This window comes from Callithrix jacchus, chromosome 11 (genome assembly GCF_049354715.1).
Source record: "Callithrix jacchus isolate 240 chromosome 11, calJac240_pri, whole genome shotgun sequence".
In the NCBI taxonomy this organism is placed as follows: Eukaryota; Metazoa; Chordata; class Mammalia; order Primates; family Cebidae; genus Callithrix; species Callithrix jacchus.
In genome coordinates this window covers 13,721,615-13,741,737 of record NC_133512.1, presented here as the reverse complement: position 1 = coordinate 13,741,737, position 20,123 = coordinate 13,721,615, and the positions used below count along the sequence as shown (strand labels likewise).

Below are 20,123 nucleotides of genomic sequence, written 5' to 3'. Positions count from 1 at the left end.
GTGAAATCCCAGAAGCCAGACCACACTCCTCCACACTGAGGAAAAGCAGAGGCTGCTGCCTTCTAAACGTTTCCATGGCTTTTAGAGGGTGTCAGCCCACCTGACCTACCCACAAGTTCTTCAGAGGAGATGAACACACACAGCACCCTCCCTTCAAACACATGAAAGCCCTTCCTTCTTATGGCAGCCAGGCAGGGGCCAGAGTCCTGGGACATGCAGGGTGAATGAGAGCTGCCGAGCTGCTGGGACCAGCAGTGGGATCCAGTGACTCAGTGCTCCCACCGCTGCACCTGGCCACTCAGGAGCCAGCCCCCAAGGCTAAACGACAAACCGAACAGCAAGCTCAGAATGCACGGGCCAGGATACCCTCCAGAGCAGACAGACCGAGATATGCAGCTCTTTCCGCCCTGCTACTTAGAGGCTGCAAAGTAGGGATTCAATCCTGGCCCCCTGTGCCTCAGTTTCCTCACCTGAAGAATGGGCACCCATGCCTTGGGGGATTCTAGGTGAACTGACCTGGATTCTGCCCTGGACCCCTGTGCTGTCCATCCGACTGGCCACGTTGACTGTGTTTCCCCAGATGTCGTACTGGGGCCTGCGAGCGCCAATCACTCCAGCCACCACCGGCCCAACGTTGATGCCTAGAAAACAGCCCCCGCACAACCTGTCATCAGTGGGAAAAGTGTAACTCATCCCACCAGGGCCACCAAATGCATTTGATGCTGCTCCTGGTGGAGAGAAGGCTGATCCTTTCAGGGCCTTGCTTGCTGGGGTCACCTAGCGCCAGGCTCCTTCCTGAAGCATCACACACAGCACCACAGAGAGGCAGCTGCCCTGCTGCACAGGCTCCCCTGGGCAGGGTCCCGTCACGACACTGCACTGGGGAACAGTGCTGGCTGTTCAAAACGAGTCCTGGTCCTGCAGAAAAGTCCCCTTTCCTGGAACAGCAGCCTCTATGCGGAGCCTTGCCAAGGGAGCCACTCAGAAGTGTGGCCTTTCAGTCTCTGTGATTACAGGGTGTGTCCCCAAGTGCATCCTCTCTTCCAGAAAAATAGCAGCATTGGACCTTTTCTCAGAATGTGACCCTATGGCTATTTTAGAGCATGGGTCTCAGAACTAAGCAAGACGGTACAGAATGCTCTGAAGGGAGGGGACAGGGTACCTTCTCTTTTTGTAACTCAGTGTCCAACTGGCCTCTGGACAGCTGCAGATCGGCTGAACAGCAACACAACGACCCAGCCACGCCCACACTCCAGTCACCCCTTGTGCAAATTTCCACAAAGTGCTCACCCTCTCTGAGCCTGGTCTTCCTCCCCTGTAAGTAGGGCAAACACCAGGCTGCGACGCCTGGCCCATCCTCAGCAGGAGAGCAGGGGGGCCAAGCATGCTGTCAGCTCTCCTGTGAGAGGTGGCCGGTGGCAGCCACCTCCTGCAACTGGGGCTTTCTGGCCTTGGCAGAAGCCACTTCCTATCTCCCCCTTCCATACTTGTGGACCAATTTTTCTGAATTTGTCCTAGTAAATTCCTCTGATGTCCTGGGCTGGGCAGGGCAGGGGGGTGGGGCTGGCATGGCATGGGAGGAGCATGGGAGCAGGGCACACAGCAGTGTGAGCTGGGGCAGGTGGGCATGGGAAACTCAGAGAGGAACCCCAAAGGGCCACTTTCCAGGTAGCTACAGCTGGTGGGAGTCAGGAAGCCCCCTGTTAACCCCAGGCACCCCACCCACATAAAGAAGACTGGGCTAGCACCAGCCTGATGGGGAGAAGGGCCCTTAGAGACCTTGGTCTAGCCCCACTGCATGACCAGACATGAAGCACAGGGCCAGGCTTGCCAGCTGGTCCTATTGTGGGAAAGTGAGGAGCAGAATTTCTCCGACTCACCATCAGATGGATTTCCAGGCACATCAGGAGCTCTGCTGACCAGAGCCCAGGGCCCAGCTGGCTCGCTCTGCCCCTGCGCTCTGGCCAGACACCACACCTGAAGCCAAGCTTGCTCTTCGGGACATCAGAACTCCACGGCTCTAAGTGGATCACCCGCCACCCTTCACACTCATACGCAGCTCCAAGGTTTGAATTCTAAAACAAACCTACTTTAACTGTATCCTGGACTAGCAGAAATTTTTTCTGGTAAACTGTCTACCTCTCAAGAAAAAGTGAATTTAGGATTTTAAAAAACCCAACAAATCACAGTTTTATAAAAGCCAGAAAGGAACTGGGCATCCAGTGGTTTTTCCTCCTCACGACACAGGTGGGGAAAGGTGCCCAGGAGCGCAGTGGGGCTCCCATCAAGGCCTTTTTCTGGACAGCCCGTGGGGCCTCAACTATGTAGCCATGGCTGTGGAACAGAGAAAGGGGCATTTTCCTTCAGCTAAGTGTGGACTCAGAGGAGCATCTGAACGCCTCCAGGACAATCAAGATTTCTAGTATGTTTCCTGAGCTAGACAATGAATCTTTGAAGTCCTACATCATTTTCTGAAGCATCTTCATTTCCACCAGCAACTTCCAGGGGCAACTCAGTGCACAGGTCCCCATGCCCTCCTGGGTGGCACCACCCTCCTTCCTGTAAGACCAGGGCACCTCATCAGCTGATCGCACCCCGAGGCGGGTGCAGGAATGGTGTTCCACATGGATGGACAGGATGGGTTTGGAGCCACGTACCAACTCGGAGGACGAAGTCATTGTAAGACTGGTAGTTGATTTCATCCAGAACGCTAAACATCTCAATGGCAAAGTCCGCCAGTGTGCTCAGGTGGGAGGAGATGGACTTCTTAGCCTAGGCATGAACAGGCGAGGTCATTACATCTGGGCGGCGCAAGGCAAGAGGGGGCAGGGACCAACCTGCAGTGGTCAACAGCCGCACTCTCAGGGGCAGGCTCTCTGGGTGCCTGGCTACGGGCACATGTATCATTCCATTCTACAGGCAGGAGACTAAGGGAGAGGCAGGGTATTAGCCGAGCCCTAGCTCCTGAGGGGCAGAGACAGGGCCCGCCCAAGACTGCCTGCTGGAGTAGGGTAGGGTGGCCCTTTCCAGTGGGAAACCCGGTGTTCAAACTGCAGCTTGGACAGCATTGCCACTGCCCGTGGCAAATGAGCAAAACAAGGACAGAGATGCGTGCCAGGGAGTCGGCAACTTCATTCCCTGAGACTGAGGCTGTATCATCATGTACGTGTCTGACAAGGTCCTTTCTCTTGTGATACAGTGACAGTTGTAAGGTTCCTAATTTTTATTTTTAAAGGGAATTTTATTAGTCCTCACAATCAGGAAACTGATGCTTTTTAAAAATTAACAGACTTTATTTTTAGGGCAATTTTAGGTTTCCAGGTAAGTTGAGCAGATAATATAGAGTTGTCATATACCCCTTCTCCTCAGAGTTTCCCCTATAGTTAACATCTTACTTGAGTGTGACACATTTGCTACAACTGATGAATCGATATTGGTATATCATTATTAACCAAAGGATGTAATTTAATTAGGGGTCACTCTTTTGGTGTTGTCCATTCTATGCATTCTAAATGCATGACATGTATCCGCCATGACAGTATTACATGTGATTCACTGCCCTGAAAATCCTCCCTGTTCTCTGTTCCTCCCGCCCCTCTCCCGACCCTCAGCAACCACTAACGCTTCTGCTGTTTCTACAGTTTTGCCTTTTCCAGGATTTCATATCTTGGAATCATAAAGTATGTAACCTTTTCAGACTGTTTTAATGTAGCAAAGTGTATTTAGGTTTCTCCATGTCTTTTCATAATTTGATAGCTCATTTCTTCTCACTCAATAATATTCTGCCTTATGGATATACCAGAATTTCTTTATTCATTCTCCTACTGAAGGATACCTAGTTTGCTTCCAGTTTTTATTATAAATGAAGCTCACAGACATAAGTTCTAATCTCATTTGGAAATTACAAAAAAGTACAATTGCTGGGTCATATAGTAACATTATCTAACTTTGTAAGAAACCACCAAACTCACAGTAGCTGTCCCATATTTCACTCCTACCAGCAGTGAAGGAGAGTTTCTATTGCTCCATGTCCTCACTGCTTTTGTCTCATCAGTGTTTTGGATTCGAGCTATTCTGACAGGTATCTAGTGGTATTTTATTGTCTTTCATCTGCAAAGCCCTAAAACATGTGATGCTGAGCATCCTCTCACATGCCTGTCTGTCATCTGCACCTCTCTTGGTGAGGTGCGGGCTCGAATTGTTTGCCGACTTTTTAACTGTTCATTTTTTTCTTGTTGAATTGTAAAGGTGCTTCGTGTACTATAGAAACAAGTTCCTCATCAGACAGGTGGTTTGCAAAGATGTTCTCCTAATCTGTGACTTGACTTTTCATTCTTTTGACAATATTTTTCACAGAGTAGGAGTTTTAAATTTTCATGAAGTCCAACTTACCAATTTTTTCTTTCATGAATCATGCTTTTAGTGTTGTACTGAAAAAGTCACTGTTAGACTCAAGGTCATCTAGACTTTTCTCCTGTGTTATAGTTGTGCATTTTACATGTATGCTTATTGTCTATTTTGAGTTAGTTTTTGTGAGGAGGATAAAGCCTGTATCTATACTTTTTTTTCTTTTTTGCATGTGGATATACAATTGTTTCAGCACTGTTTGTTGAAAAGACTATCTTTTCTCCATGGTATTGCCTCTGCTTCTCTGTCAAAAACCAGTTGAATATATTTCTGTGGGTCTATTTCTGGGCTCTCTTGTCTGTTGCACTTATCTATTGCCTATTATTTTGCCAATGTCACACTGTCTTGATTACTATAGCTTTAGAAGTCCTGAAGTTGGGTAGTGTCAGTCCTCTAGCTTTGTTCTTCTGCTTCAATATTGTGTTGACTGTTCTGCGTCTTTTTACTTTCCATATAAACTTAGGATCATTTTGTCAATGTCACAGAATATCCTGGTGGAGTTCCGACTGGACTTGTGTTAAACCTACAAATCAAATTAGGAAGAAGTAGCATCTCAATGATACTGACTCTTCCTATGCAGGAACACGACTCCCAGTGACTGAGAACTTTGATTTCTTACGTCAGAATGTTATACTTCTGCTCATATAAACCTTGTACATATTTTGTTAGAGCAATACCTAGTATCTCATTTCTTGGCTACTAATATAAATGGCATTTTGTTAATAGTTGCAAATTCCAATTGTTCACTGACGGCATATAGGGAAGCAATGAACTTTTATATATTAACTTTATATCCTGGAACCTTACTATAATCACTTCTTAGTTCCAGGGGCTTTTTTCTGTTATTTTTGTTATTAATTCTTTTTGATTTTCTACATATACTGTCATGTCATCTGCAAGCAGATTCCTTCCCAGTCTGTATGTCTTCTATTTCTTTCTTATCTTACTGCCTTCCAGAATAATGCTGAATAGAAATGGTGAGAGAGGATATTTTCGCCATGCTTCCCATCTCAGGGAGAAAGCATTTAGTTTCCCTCCATTAGGTATGTTAAGCTCTAGGTTTTTTGCAAATTTCTAAAAATCAAATTGAGGAAGTTTTCTTCTATTGCTATTTTTTTCAAAGTTTTTTTAAAAACCAGGAATGGGTGTTAGACTTAAATACTTTTTCTGCATTGATACGATTATATAATTTTTCTTCATCTTGTTGATTTGATGAATTTCACGAATTCATTTTGGAATACTGAAACAGCCATGCATATCCGGAAAAAAATCCAACCTGCTTTTAGTGTATAATTCTCTTCAATCATTATCAAATTCAACGTGCTAATATTTGTTGGGAGTTTGTACATCTGTATTCATGAGAAATACTGGTCTGTAATTTTCTTTTTCTATGTCTTTGTCTGGGTTTGGTATTAGGGTAATGCTGGCCTGCAGAATGAGTTAGAAAGTGGTCCTTCTGCTTCTGTCTTCTGGAAGCGATTGTAGAGAACTGGTATCGTTTCTTTCTTAAATGTTTAGTAGAATTCACCAGTGTATGCATCTGGATCTGGTGCTTTCTGTTTCGGAAGATTATTAATTATCAATTCACCTTCTTTAATAAATCTAGATCTACTCAGAATAATTATTTGTAATTATCCACAGTTCTACTGTGGAAAAGGAGAGTGCAGCATTGATGCGAGAAGAGAGGGGCAGGTGGGGAGGAAGGCAGGGCAGGTGGGGAGGAAGGCGGGGCAGGTGGGGAGGAAGGCGGGGCAGGTGGGGAGGAAGGCGGGGCAGGTGGGGAGGAAGGCGGGGCAGGTGGGGAGGAAGGCGGGGCAGGTGGGGAGGAAGGCGGGGCAGGTGGGGAGGAAGGCGGGGCTGCTGAGGAGGTAGGCTGGTGGGGAAGGGAATGGAACAGGGGCAGGGGGAGGGTTCTAGGGTGCAGTTTCTAACAGGGCAGATCTGGGGCTGAAGGAAGTTCCTGTGAGCAGGCTTCAGTGCTGACTTTCCCTAGGAGATTGTGTCTGGAGTGAGCCAGTAACAGACAAAAACAGCACTCAAGCTGCTCCCGTTATCCAAACCCCAGTATAGAAACCTTACTACCCAGCGTCCCAAAGCAGTTTAAGGCAGGGCTAAGGCCCAGTCCCCAAGGAGGCAGCCCCAGGCTGTACTCACCTTGGCCCCCGAGGTGGGCGCTAGCCCCACAGCGGCCATATAGGTGCTCCCGATGGTCTTGATCTTCTCTATGTCTTTGTAAAAGTCTTTTTCCATGAGCTTTGTTTAAAACACAAAACCGTTAAATATGACATAACATTTGAGAAAAGTCGCTGCAGCCATCAGCCACCAGAAGCAACAGTAGAACCGAAGAACACATTCAGGAAAGCAATGCGTCTTCTTTGCTTTGGGCAGACAAGTTTTAGGACTATGCTGGCAAGAAGAGGTGAGGAAGGACAGTATAGGACACATTCCTGTCCCCCGACAGGTGAGCTTACAGTCACCAGGAGAATTGGGTCCAGTGACAAGGGGTGGTGGGGCTGGCACAGTGCCTGGCTGGCTGGGGGGGTGCTGGAGGCACCCACCTGCCTGTCTGTCTGTAGACAAGAGTGCCCGCTGCATGCCCATCTATAGACAAGGACCTGGAGGCACCCGCCTGATGCCCATCTATAGACAAGGACCTGGAGGCACCCGCCTGCCTGCCTATCTATAGACAAGGACCTGGAGGCACCCGCCTGCATGCCCATCTATAGACAAGGACCTGGAGGCACCCGCCTGCCTGCCCATCTATAGACAAGGACCTGCAGGCACCCGCCTGCCTGCCCATCTGTCGTTGAGGGCACCCGCCTGCCCGCCCATCTGCAGATGAGGGTGCTCACCTTCCTGCCCATCTGTGGATGAGGGTGCCCATCTGCCTGCCCATCTGTAGATGAGGGTGCCCATCTGCCTGCCCATCTGTAGATGAGGGTGCCCATCTGCCTGCCCATCTGTAGATGAGGGTGCCCGCCTTCCTGCCCATCTGTGGATGAGGGTGCCCACCTGCCTGCCCATCTGTAGATGAGGGTGCCTTCCTGCCTGCCCATCTGTAGATGAGGGTGCCTTCCTGCCCGCCCATCTGAAGATGAGGGTGCCCTCCTGCCTGCCCATCTGTAGATGAGGGTGCCTGCCTGCCTAATCTTCTGTAGATGAGGGTGCCCACCTGCCTGCTCATCTGTAGATGAGGGTGCCCGCCTGCCTAACCTTCTATAGATGAGGGTGCCCACCTGCCTGCCCATCTGTAGATGAGGGTGCCTTCCTGCCTGCCTATCTGTTGATGAGGGTGCCCACCTTCCTGCCCATCTGTGGATGAGGGTGCCCGCCTGCCTAACCTTCTGTAGATGAGGGTGCCTGCCTGCCTGCCCATCTGTAGATGAGGGTGCCTGCCTGCCTGCCCATCTGTAGATGAGGGTGCCCATCTGCCTGCCCATCTGTAGATGAGGGTGCCCACCTTCCTGCCCATCTGTGGATGAGGGTGCCCGCCTGCCTGCCCATCTGTAGATGAGGGTGCCCACCTGCCTGCCTATTTGTAGACCAGGGCCTGGAGGTGCCCACCTGTCTGCCTACCTGTAGATGAGGCTGCCCAGCCCTGGCCACTGTAGATGTCCCAGCCCTGACATTTACAACATGGAGGACAAGCACCCAGCCCCACCCAGTGGCCCTGGTTCCCTATCCTAGGGTCCTCTCCTATCATGGTTGGTCTGGATCCCAAAGGAGAGAGAATGCCCGTGCTTCCTGGGATTTGGTTTCTCTCGTTCCAGCTACAGAGACTGTAACATATGGTAAGACACAAGAATTTAATTTGGTGAAGGGGCATCCTGGTCACCCATCAGCAGAATGCACTGCCACTCCCAGGTGGGGTCAGGATGGTGATGTGCGGCCTCACCTCATCAAAGTCGGCGATGATCTCGTTGAGAAGCCGCAGACACTCCACCCCCATGTTGTTCCCATCCAGCTCAATGTAGAAGTCGTTGAAGTTGGGAATGGAGGCGAACATGACACCCACCTGGGAGTAGGACTGGTAGTAGAGGTCCTGGAAGTTCAAAGAACAGGTCAGGATGGGTCAGCCAGGCGAGCGCCAAGGGGGTGGACAGAGCAGTGCTGGGCAGTGCCAGCCAGGTGCAGCTGGGTGCTCACCATGTTCCGAGGGTTGGACATGAGGAAGTGCTGGGCGACGTGGGCAGGCAGGAGATTGAACAGGATGCGCCTGTTGTCCAGCTTCACCTTCTCCATGTCCTCTCGCTCCTCCTCTGCCTGGGGCATCATGAGCCTCGGTTAGTCCCGTCCATCACGCTGCCTTCGCTTGTCCCCACTGCACGCTTCTTTCTAATCATCCAAACTAGACTCCAGGTGTGCTGATGGTCTATACCCATGTTCCTGTCCTTCCTCTGCACCAGATACATGCAAGACTAGATCCATGTTACTGGGCGGGGAATATCCGCAGATGTCTGACTAAGTCACCACCCCATCTGCTGGAATGTCCAAAGGACAAACTGGCTTCACCTCATTTCCAGAGTCCGCCCTGCCCCCAGCTACCTCCTAGGGACCAGATGCTACAGCAACTCTTTCTCAGGCAGGTGCCCATCCACAGGCTCTACCAGCCCCCCCAGGCCGCTCCTGATATGCCCCCCAGGGCACTTGTCCTAGAACGCCTCGCACCCAGGAGGGGTGGAGGGACACTTTCCTAAGGCTCCTGTTTCCTCTGGAATCTCTCTGGCCTTCACTAAAGCCCATACGCCTCTGGGCACTGAGACAAGTAGAACCCTGCAGGGGCAGATCCAGGGCCAATGAGCTCATCCCAGTGATGACTTCCAGCCCCCTGGAGCAAGGAGTAAAGACTCAAACGGTCCTGCCATGGGGACACAGCAGAGCAGACAGCAGGAGCCGGTGAGTCCCAGTCTGCTTGCTGCTAGCTGCAGGACCCTGCAGAGACTGATTAAGCTGACAGTAAAGGCCCTGTTCATGGAGAAGTGCAGGTGGCAGGGCCCAGCACAGCCCTAGGAAGCAGAAGCCACTGGGGTCCCTGTTTTCCCTCAGACAAAACCCAACTCCTGAAAGGAGTGAAGCTTGGGGAATATTCTAAGTATGTGTCAGCATTTATGGAGGCATCAAACTCTTGAACGTAGTTAAAAACTGTGCAGACTGCCCTTGCGTGGTTTGGAGGCAAGCTCCCCTGGTTCATGTCCCCCAGGTGGCTGGTGACCCGGCCAGCGAGGCAGCCTCACTGTGCCATGGTATCCTTGTTGTAAAATGGGTATAACACGCCCGCTTTTAGAGGGACCATTTGTAGGGTTGTACTTAACAAGGGCTGAGGGGACAGTAGGCCCCTTAGTAAGCCTAAAGGGCACCGCTGCTTTCTGGCAGTACTGATATTATTCAGAACTGAGTTGGCCAAGAACACGCCACTAGACAGCATGCAGTGATTGCACCAACTAAAACAGAGAAGTGGAGATTTCCAAGGAGAGAGGTGAGGAGGTCCGAGCCGTATGAGTCAGGCATGAAGATGGGGGTGTATGTGAAGCCAGGCAGGGCATGAAGGGAAGGCCTGGTGCAAGGGTGTTCTGGGAAGACAACGCCGGCGAATCTGTGCAGCCCACAGAGACAGATGGCGCCAGGTGTTTCTTGTTCCCTAAGGCACGTGGGCCAGAGGCAGATGAAGGCGAAAGAAACCCAGAGGCCATGACCTTCCCAGTCAGACCACAGCTGGGGTCTGGCTGCCCAGATGGGCTGGAGCTGGGCTTTGTCCATGCAGCAGCTGTCTGGGCATGGTGCTGGCTTATTCCGGGTCATGCTCAAAGGTCAGAAACCTTCCATTTCCAGTCTCTCGTGGTCTCCAGGGCTGCTTTCAACTCAAGTTCCCATTAATAATGATATTCTGGACCAACACCTATCTATAGGACCCACATTATTAATTACGTGTTAGCACATCATGCTCCAATATACACAAAAGAAAGGTTTGTAAAGGGTGACTGTTGAGAGCAAATTCTAATGTGTATGAGAAATCATATCGTTTGCTGAGAGCAGCAGTAAAGAAAACCTAGTCGGCCCCCCGAAGTGGAAAACTGTTCAAAGTGTTAGAAAACAGTCACCAGCATGAGTATTTCTCACACCAGATGCATTCATTCTCTGAACACAGGATATGCGACTGTTTCCTTTGTTCTCTCGTAAAGAGCACTTTCTAGTTAGTCTTTAACCAATGGTAAATGTACACTAGCTGCCTGGCTAGTTTACCTCTAACCAATGAAAGAACACAGAGCATCTGCTTGTAAAACTTGCCACTGGAGAGTAAAGAATGAATTCATGGGTCAGAGTCTGCTCTGGGCTCTCAGCTGGAAATGCTGTGAGACCCCTGCTGCCTCACTCTCTCCGAAATCACTTTTCACTTTCTATCTCTGTCTGTTTCTTAATTCCTTCAGCGCTGCCTGGGCTGGGGTCTCCACAGCTGAGCTGGTCTCAGCAGGTGAAATGAAGAGAAAGTAAAAAATGTTTTCTAAAATAATAGCTTTATTTATTAGTGGCACAAAAATGTTGCTCTCTCCAAAATACTATTGTTAATGTTAATAGTATTTTGGTGAAAACAATATAACTGAATATACTTTGATTAAAAACCAGAATCTACGTTTCTGGCATTGTGGGTCAAAAGTTGTGTCTGCATTCTGCTTATTGCCACATTTGGATTAACGGGCTACCAGAGCCCTTCCGAAGTCACCTGATAGCTCTTAATCCATCCACAAATGCCAAGATTTTTGTCAAAATTTGACAGGGAAACATCTATCTTTCCCTGTGCCACTTATTTTCATGAACCAAGAAGTTGTACTGTTATATATTTTACCAAAGATGATGAAAATACACAGAAATGCTTAGTCTATAAGATTTTCCCACCAGGAAACTCTATTTTTAAGAAGGAGTTGTGGGCATCGAATATTCTTCCTGTCAACAAAATCACGTGTCCATCCAACCTCCATGTTCAGAATGTTCTCTGCATGGCAAAGTTTCTCTCAAAAGGCTTGTGTGTTTCTCACTTGTCCTTCTGTTTAAGAAATCATTGACCAGGATGAATCTAGTGATAGTTACGTGGTAACTCAAAAAAGAAGTCACATCCTGGGGTGCCTGTCACTTGTAAAAGAGAACAAAATAACAAACAGCATGACTTGGCTGACATGTGCTGTGAGTGACTCCCACAGTCAGCCTGACAGTCTTTCATCTAACTAACAAGACCAGCAACCCCAGAACCTGGAATCAACAACATGTTTGCTACAAGGGAACAGCCAAGGGAGGGTGGCCCTGTCCTCATTCTGTCTCAGAAGTGACATCCCTGCCTCCCTTCTGCAAGTAACACAGGGCATCTGGCCAGAGTCAGGTCAACACTGCTGGTTCATCCTTCAACATCAGGGAAGCTTATTTCTTAATTCTCAGTTACAGTCACTGTAAATAGACTTTGTGATGCGCTCTCCCCAAACCTCACTGAACCATCTGGTGTCCTGAGGTGCGCATACCCCTCTTTATTTTAAAATATTTAATTGACAAACAAAAACTGTGTGTCTCCAAGGTGTGCAATGTGATGGTTTCATATATGTATACACTGCATAGTGACTACTACAATCAAATTATTTAACACACCATCACCACCCATAGTTAGCATTTGTGTGTCTGCAGGCAGGGGTGAGGACACTTAAAATCTGCTATCTTACCAAATTTCAAGTACAAAATATAGTATTATGAACTGATTTTATAAAACAACAATAAAAACAACCATCTCAGGAGACAGACACACTTACCCCACCTAGCACTCTGCCCTTCCCTTGGCTAATTCCTACCCATCCTTTAAACCTCAGTGGTGAAGTATTATCTTTCAATGATATCACATCCACCTGCCTGGGTCAGGGTCCTGTCTATGTTTTACACGGCACGTCCTTCACTGTACTGAAATTTTCTGTGGCTCATGTCTGATTCCTTCAACAGCCCACGAGCACCCGAGGGCAGGGGTTATACCTCAACCATGTGAGCATCCCCAGCACAGGGTCAGGATACTTTGATGCCCAATAAGCACCCGTTGGATAGAGGTAGGTGGTAGCACTATGGGTGCAGGTACAGAGCAGAGGCCTGCCAGAGGCTGCGTGTGCACCCTCAGATGGGCAAAGGGTGTGTTTCCAGTGGGCGTGGGGCATGATGGATGTGGGGTCATGGTTGGGCTCCTTGGGGATTTCCATAGAAGTGTGCTGCAGGATGCAGCCAGGATACATCTGGAACCATTTATCCCTCCATAAAAGCTGTTTGTGAGGATGTACTCACCCAAAGGCCAGACGTGAACCCTATGACCAATAACAGAGAACAAGATGATGACTAACAAGCATACAGAATTTCAGAGTCCAAGAAGCACAGTGACCACGGCTTTATATCACATAAACTCCTCAGCAACCGTGAGAGACAAGTGTTACCGTCACATGTGTGGAGAAGACAAGTGACCAGAATAAGAGGTGGAACCAGGTCTCTAACTTGGCTTCTACCACGTGTGCCATGACCACATCTTAGGAAACCTTCCCTCTAAATGTTAATCATGGCAACTGCAAAATGGGGATTACCCTCAAATTAAGCATTTATTGGTAGAGAAATAAGTTGTTTTAACTGCATTCAATGCTGTTAATTCAGCATAAACACTGAAATTATAATCGCTGTGATGATTATCTACTGACTGCAGAGAAAGACATGACACCGGAACAAAAGCATCCGAGAGTTACAGACGAAGAGGCTGAAGATGCTTCCCAAGGGAAAAGCCTATCTGTTTCTGCAGGTTTGGACAACTGATCCAGTCTCTGTAAATGATTAACCTACCTCGTGTTTGACCTGGAAATTTTGCAATAATCTGAGCACTCTGATGTTTGTACTATGTGCCTACAGGTCCAAGGGCAAACAGGCAAAGTCTGTGTTTTGCTGGGGTTATGGGAAAGTAGGTGGCATTTGTTGTCACCCGTCTGTGGACAAACATGGCTGTGTACTCTTGTATCTTTGCATTTGTGGATGGATTAAGGATATCTCTTAATCCATCCACAAATATGAACATTTTTGTTAAAATTTGACTGGGAAACATCTATCTTTCCCTGTGCCACTTATTTTCATGAACCAAGCAGAAGTTGTACTGTTATATATTTTAACAATGATGATGAAAATTCACTGAAATTCTCAGTCTGTAAGATTTTCCCACCAGGAAACTCTATTTTTAAGAAAGAGTTGTGGGCACACACATTCTTCCTGTCAACAAAATCACGTGTCCATCCAACCTCCATGTTCAGAATGATCTCTTCATGGCACAATTTCTTTCAAAAGTCTTGTTTCTTACTTGTCCTTCTGTTTCAGAAATCCCTGACCCGGATGAATCTAGTGATAGTTCTGTGCCCATTTGGGCAACCCTTTCTTGTGACACACATGCACAGGGATCCACAGACTTGCCTGGGCTGCCCCAAGGCCAGGATTGCATTCTAGCCCTAAAATGACTGGTATGCTCATCGGGCATTGCTAGGGGGTGTCACTTGAAGGAGAAGAACACGGCAGGGTCAACTACTGCATTTAATATCATTTGAAAGAACATCAAAGCCAAGAAAAAGCCACGTCAACCCAGATGAGAGCAAATGCCTCTCCCAGACATGTCCCTCAACTGGAAGAGTCACAGCCAAGGCTCAACTCTGCTGCTTGAGAGTGAGGAGCCAACCAGGTACCCTAGTAGATAACCCAGAAACCCCAGATCTCATGGGCCTGGGCTGTTCCAGCTTTCCTAGCTCATCCCAAGTCCATTCTTCTCAAGCTCTGAGTAGGTTTTTGCAACTAAAAGATCTGACTCCAGAGAGGCCAGCTGACAGCTGGGTCAACATCTCCTCCCGGACCAGCCAGCTGGGTCACCCTGGATAGCCAGCTGGAGCCAGACTAAGACCAAGTTCACCAACACAGCCCGTCATGAAGAGGCTCTTTTCGCATTACCTGGTGTGGCTTTAGCAAACTGCAGCTGGCCAGATCTCCCTTCCAGGGCAGTTGTGTGCTGTCTGCAGTCCATTCCCCACCAGCTCTGTCCCAGGGAGGCCAGTGCAAGGACTCTAACAACAGGGTCCTGGGCCTCCTACTTCCGGCCAAGTTTGGCCAATGGGGAGCATGAGCAGGAGCCGGTAGTGAGGGAAGAGAGCATTCCTGGTTCCTCTTGGCATGGTTGCTGCAGACTGGCTACGTGTCTCAGCTGAAGGTGGTGAATCCTGTCAGGTGGCCGTCCCTCTTCCCTGGTTCTAGGGCCCGTTCCCACTGTGGTTGCCCCGAGTGCCACACCAGCCTGGAGCTGCCCTGTGCCTGCCCCTGTCTTTCAAACAGTCCAAGCATCATAAGGGCTCCTGACCTCGCCCGCGTGGAGAGTGCCCTCCGCTCTCAGCCCAGGCTGAGATACATGCACAGTCCCCTGGAGACCCACTCTACCTCCACCAGTGCACCTCCACTTCCAGGCTGCCCTCCTGCCAGCCCCTGACCATGCAAGTTGCTCTCCCCAGGGCCCCTGTGGGTCATAGGGCTCTCACCTGCCCCCTGGGCTCTGTGTCACACTCCACTGTCAGGCTACCTTTGGAGATGGTGATCAGGTCCTATCGCTCTGCCTTTGCAGTTCCACTGCCCACAGCAGGCCTGGAGGGAGCACTAGCCCCTGTGATTGGGCTCTGACTCCTTTCTCAGTTTTTACTGAAGAACTCCCTCCTTCTGCCATGTTCCTCATCCCTTCCCCATCAACCCATCCCTCATCCTTCCACAGTCAACCCTGAAGCATCATACGAGGCTCAAAGAAACACTGGCTCTACCCGGGCACGCCTGGCTTCACTTCCTCACAACCCACTGTGCCTACAGTCAGGCCTGGTGTGATGACTCGCTTCCCGCCACAGCCTGCATTCCTCTGGTGACAAGTCAGATTCTTCATATATTGATATGGTTTGGGTCTCTGTCCCCACCAAATCTCATGCTGAAACATAATCCTGGTGTTAGAGGTGGGGGCTGGTGGGAGGTGTGTGGGTCACGGGGGCAGATCCCTCATGGCTTGGTGCTGTCCTCACGACAGTCAAGTTCTCATGATAGAGTTCGCAGAAGATCCAGTTGTTTTAAAGTGTGTGGCACCTTCCCCCCCATCCCTTGCTCCTGCTCTCACCATGTGACATGCCTATTCACGCTTTGCATTCTGCTATGAGTAAAAGCTCCCAGAAGCCGAGCAAATTAAACCTCTTTTCTTTATAAATGACCCAGTCTGAGATAAAACTTCATAGCAGTGCAAGAACAGCCTAATGCAGATGTGTTTATGCCCCCACCAGGGTCCCTCCCACTCCACCAGGAATCAGAGCCTGTTCTGTCCAGACAGCTCTACTGACAGTGAGCCCACCACATAGCAGCCCCTTCCGGGGAGAGGCCAAAGGGCTAGGGTTCTCAAACCTGGAGTTCAGGCATGCAGCGAAGGCAGCGCCAGATCGTGAGTCCCTCGGGAATCTGGGTCTTCCCCACCTCCAAGGCTAGCTCAGAGGAATGTCTAGTAGCACACAGGAATGTCTTCTGCCCAGAACAGGCACTAACTTAATACACAGGCTGAAGAATAAATGAAATGGGAAAATCCACAGACAGGAGGTAGACCAGTAGGTGCCTAGAGCTTGGGGTTTGAGGGGAAATGGGGAGTGTTAACTGATGGGGATGGGTTTCTTTTGAGGGAGATAAAAATATTCTAATACTGATTATAGTAATAGTTATACAACTGTGAGTATACTGAAAACTACTGTTCACTAAACAAGTGAATTGTGTTATGTGAAATATCTCAATAAACTATCATACAGTGATGGAGAAAAGAAACCATGTTTTTCACCAAGCACTTGTGAGTCATGTGTACGACGGTGTGTATGCGTGATACATGTATTTGTTCTTTCTTTTCCTTACTCAAAGCAACAACATAATCTCCATCACTTTAAATCTGCCTCCTGCCCTGTCATGCTGACATGAACCTACTAAGCTGCTTCTGTCTTTTCCAGATGAATAAAACTAGAGAAAACAGCTGTGTTCATTTTTTTTTCCTAAGTGAGAACTTTCGTCCAAATGGTCCTCACACCTACTCTTCACCTCTGTCTAACCCCGCTCCCCAGAAAGAGATCCCCACAAAATATGGCTCACCACCGAGTAACAGGCTGCCGGGTGAAGGGCTGCCCAACCTCACCGAGCGCCTACTTTGCACAAGGCCAATGGCCAAGCACATCAGGAAAAGAATTTCAATTATTTCTTGCACACCTGGATTAGGGTTCTCACCCCATTTTACTGCTCAAGCGGAAAGACAGCTTGACCCATCACTGGTCAAAGTCACACAGAGCCTACATGGAGGTGCTGGAATTCAGGACAAGGACTACCTGATGCCAGACCCAACCTTTGTCACCCCTGTTACTGCTGACCAGGGTTTCAGTCACTCAGCTGCATGTCCTGCTGCCCGGTCAGCCTCGGGAACAAGCACAGGAAATTGACAGGCTTCAAGACTCCAGTAGCGAGCCTAGTCCTGCTTCCACAGTGAGCCCTCAGCTGGTCCTGGCCATGGTTCCTCCTGGCTACCCTCTGGGCTGTGCCTGTCTGGTGTTTGAACCCCAACTCTGGACTGTGCCTGCCTTCAGTCCTAGCTGCAGAGTAGAAGGCCTAGGGTGAAAATGCTCCTGTCCCCCCGGCCCCCCCCCCACAGCTCTCTCCAGAGGTTTGGAGCCCCTCCAAAGGTCACACAGATGGCAGCTGGTTCCCAGCCCAGCCATCGTCTGGCTCCCTGACTCTGGCATGTTACTTTAGTGGCCCCTGCTTTCTCATCTGTGTTTCCAGCTCCTGGGCAGTGCTGTTCTGAAGACTGAATGAGATCAAATCACTCCAATAGCTAAGAGCTATTCTTGAGGTGTCAAAATAAGATTATCTCTTGCTAAAGCTAAATTCATCAGCCTTCATTTGTGATTTTCAGGGGAAGAAACCTGAGGAGCAACTTTCCCAGGGTGAAACAGTTTGCAAATTCCACAAATGGGATTTGAACCCAGGTAGCCTGGTCTTGAATGCTTGACTGCCTCACCTCCCAGAGGCTTGTGGTGTACAGAGCAGGGGTGACGGGGCCATGCACAAAGACACTCACATGAGCACCCACATGCTGCCTTGGCCACTGGCCATGGGGTAGACACAGGTATGCGCCTGCTCTCTCTGCATGTGGCTCCACAGCAGGAACTCAAGGTAAATACCTGGCAGCCATTGCCAGGCTCACATCCAAGCAGATTCAGGAAGATTCCTACAGATTTCAGGAAAGAGTGACTCCTCTCCAGCCTGGTACCCAGATGGTCGGGGCCCGAGGCCAGTTCTCATGTTTGCTATTCCATGGAGTCTCCCAAAGAGTGGTACTTAGGTCTCTTGTGTCAGAATTTCCCAGGGTACATGTAAAAAGATGGATGCCCAGTCCCCACCTGCTGATCTACTAAATTTGGAGTAGGTGGTGAGAATTTTGGCATTTTCTTATGTTTCCCAATGACCCAGATGAGACCTGCTGCCACCACCCAGCCCTGCAGAGGCTGAGCCCCTCTGCACTACCACTGCATACACTGTTCCAGGAGTGAGGGTAATCACAGCCTCATGAAAGAGCCACACTCTGACCATCAGGCAGGTCTCCATCACACACACCCCACAACCTTCTGAACTGTCTTCCCACAGGCATGGCTCCCACTCCCTGCACCCCCCAGCACAGGATTTCTCCATCCCCAGACAGTGCCTGGCCTTACATGCTGCTGAGGAAGGCCCTCCAAGGGCCATATGGCACGTGGCTGTCTGTGGCAGCCCCCACCTGACAATTGCTGAAGGCTCCTTCCTCCTCCAAATCCCCCACCAAATCCCCCACCCCCAGAAAGCAGAAAGAGCTCATCTTGCCTGTGCAGCCCAGAGGTAGTCCAGCCTCAGCCTGATGTCCACCTGCCTGGCATGCAGGGCCAGTGCACAGGAGAAGAGCAGGATGGCCATAATCGGCTCGTAGCTGCGCCCGGAGACGGCACCACCCCTGGGGGAAGATGAGGAAGGAAAGCCAAGTCAGTGCTAAGCTTCCAAGGCAAGACGTGGCCATTAAACCCAAGAACCGTTCAGAGCGACCCTCAGGTGGTGAACGGTTTCACCAGAAACAGCTTCCTGGGTGGACCCTGGCCAAGAGTCACTTCCCAGTGGGAAATCTGGGTCCTTCCTAGAACTTGGGTAGAAGAGAAGCAGCCACAAACTAACCTGTCTGACACAATTCATCTTGACGAGTTCTTGAATCAGAAGCCTCTAACGCATCTCTGTTTGCGCAGATTCAGCAGCACCTCTGCTTAGGCCTTTTTTTCGAGGAGCCACACACTTACCCAGTCCTGGTGTATCCGCTGAGCTCCAGAACGAGGATGTAGGAAGTGGTAAGCCCGGACAGTAGGATCATTTTTGGCAAGGAGGACACCCGAAAAAATATGGCTAGTGGGAGGGTGCCCACCAGGCAGCAGAGCAGGGCATGGTGCGTAGACTCGCAGGGCAGGGTGGGCAGGGCTGTGCGCTGGCCCCCAGATGAAAGGACCACCAGGGAACTGTTGGACTTGGAGCTCCAGGCCCAGGGCAGACAGCCCACCTGGGAAGGGAGGAGGCAGAGGGTCTTAGGCAGGTGAGGACCTGCAGCCCCTAAGCATGTTCGGGTGTCCCTCTTCAAGCAGGTCCCCCAAGGTTTTGCTCTGACCCACCCCCAGTGCCACCACACCAAGCTGCAGACCTCATGGTAACTCACAGCATTTCAAGGCCCCCCACTGGCTGCCAGAGAAGGCAGGAAGCTCCCAGGAGGACCAGGTGGGATCAGCCCTGCCTACTTCCCAACCCAGTGGCTCCACCCTATCACTCCTGCCCCCAGCTCCAACCTGCTCCTCCTGCCCCCAGCTCCATCCTGTTACTCCTGCCTCCAGCTCCATCCTGTTACCCTGTCCCCAGTTCCATCCTGTTAACCTGCCTCCAGCTCCATCCTGTTAACCTGCCTCCAGCTCCATCCTGTTACCCTGCCTCCAGCTCCATCCTGTTAACCTGCCCCCAGCTCCATCCTGTTACCCTGTCCCCAGTTCCATCCTGTTACACTGCCTCCAGCTCCATCCTGTTACACTGCCTCCAGCTCCATCCTGTTACCCTGTCCCCGGCTCCATCCTGTTACCCTGTCCCCAGCTCCATCCTGTTACCCTGTCCCCAGCTCCATCCTGTTACCCTGTCCCCAGCTCCATCCTGTTACACTGCCTCCAGCTCCATCCTGTTACACTGCCTCCAGCTCCATCCTGTTACCCTGCCTCCAGCTTCATCCTGTTACCCTGCATCCAGCTCCATCCTGTTACCCTGCCCCCAGCTCCATCCTGTTACCCTGCCCCCAGCTCCATCCTGTTACCCTGCCCCCAGTTCTATCCTGTTACCCTACCCCCAGCTCCGTCCTGTTACTCCTGCCCCAGCTCCGTCCTGTTACTCCTTCCTCCAGCTCTGTCCTGTTACTCCTGCCCCCAGCCCTGTCGTGTTACTCCTGCCCCAGCTCCGTCCTGTTACTCCTTCCTCCAGCTCTGTCCTGTCACTCCTGCCCCCAGCCCTGTCGTGTTACTCCTGCCCCAGCTCTGTCCTGTTACTCCTGCCCCAGCTCCGTCCTGTTACTCCTTCCTCCAGCTCCGTCCTGTTAC

At 50.2% G+C, this 20,123-nt stretch overlaps 1 protein-coding gene across 1 annotated transcript in view; it reads right to left on the bottom strand.

Annotated features, from left to right (window-relative positions):
* ADCY1 (adenylate cyclase 1) overlaps window positions 1-20,123 on the bottom strand; it is a 127,947-nt gene that overhangs the window by 7,928 nt on the left and 99,896 nt on the right. The window contains exons 13-19 of the mRNA XM_035253349.3: window positions 18,801-19,054; window positions 18,340-18,466; window positions 8,554-8,670; window positions 8,303-8,449; window positions 6,562-6,660; window positions 2,658-2,772; window positions 517-641 (exon numbers count right to left, since the gene is read on the bottom strand). Of these exons, the coding sequence (XP_035109240.2) occupies window positions 517-641; window positions 2,658-2,772; window positions 6,562-6,660; window positions 8,303-8,449; window positions 8,554-8,670; window positions 18,340-18,466; window positions 18,801-19,054 (984 nt within the window). The remainder of the gene's footprint in view (window positions 1-516; window positions 642-2,657; window positions 2,773-6,561; window positions 6,661-8,302; window positions 8,450-8,553; window positions 8,671-18,339; window positions 18,467-18,800; window positions 19,055-20,123) is intronic.